We start from the raw sequence: 548 nt of genomic DNA, 5'->3' as shown, positions 1-548 counted from the left end.
AAATACAGAGTCCAGAGAATGTTCGAGGAACTTTGCGTTCTCGAAGAAATCGAGGAACGATTTAGGGAATCCCTGTCGGGTAAAGAAAGTCTCGCTGCGTTTATCATTGCTAGGGGGAAAAGGGAACGAAAGAAAAGCGTCGCTGCATCGGAATGCAAGAGTAGAGTGGAAAGTTACGAAGTGATAATTGCACGTTGATAAGTGGACACGCTGATCGTGGATATTTTCTCGAACTGTCTTCGAGACACGATTCAATTTCGCTTTTCTTTCATTTTCCCTTTGAAATTTCTTCCTTCCGTCTCGAAATTTCAACGATCTTGTCCGTTGGTTAACCGCCTTCGTTACCGAAATTATGCGCCATTTTTCCAGACGGTTTCAAGAGCGACGTGAAGCTCTGGTGCAGAATGCTGCTTCCTGGAATTGACAAGAGGGTGTATAATCTGCAGAGCAAACAACTGGTCAAATTGTATTCCCGTATACTTCTTCAGGACGAGGGTGAGATGCTAGAGCACTTGGAGCAGGGAGACATCGCGGAGACTATTCGCGTG

General features: G+C 45.4%; 1 protein-coding gene across 1 annotated transcript in view; it reads left to right on the top strand.

The window, feature by feature from the left end:
- The window catches only part of LOC108574872 (DNA ligase 3), a 30645-nt gene that overhangs the window by 20351 nt on the left and 9746 nt on the right, over positions 1-548 (top strand). The window contains 1 exon segment of the mRNA XM_017937520.1: positions 370-547. Coding sequence (XP_017793009.1) covers positions 370-547 — 178 coding nt within the window.

Source organism: Habropoda laboriosa, unplaced genomic scaffold (genome assembly GCF_001263275.1).
Source record: "Habropoda laboriosa isolate 0110345459 unplaced genomic scaffold, ASM126327v1 scaffold210, whole genome shotgun sequence".
Classification (NCBI taxonomy): Eukaryota; Metazoa; Arthropoda; class Insecta; order Hymenoptera; family Apidae; genus Habropoda; species Habropoda laboriosa.
Note: the sequence above shows the minus strand (reverse complement) of the source record. Positions and strands in the feature narration are given on the sequence as shown.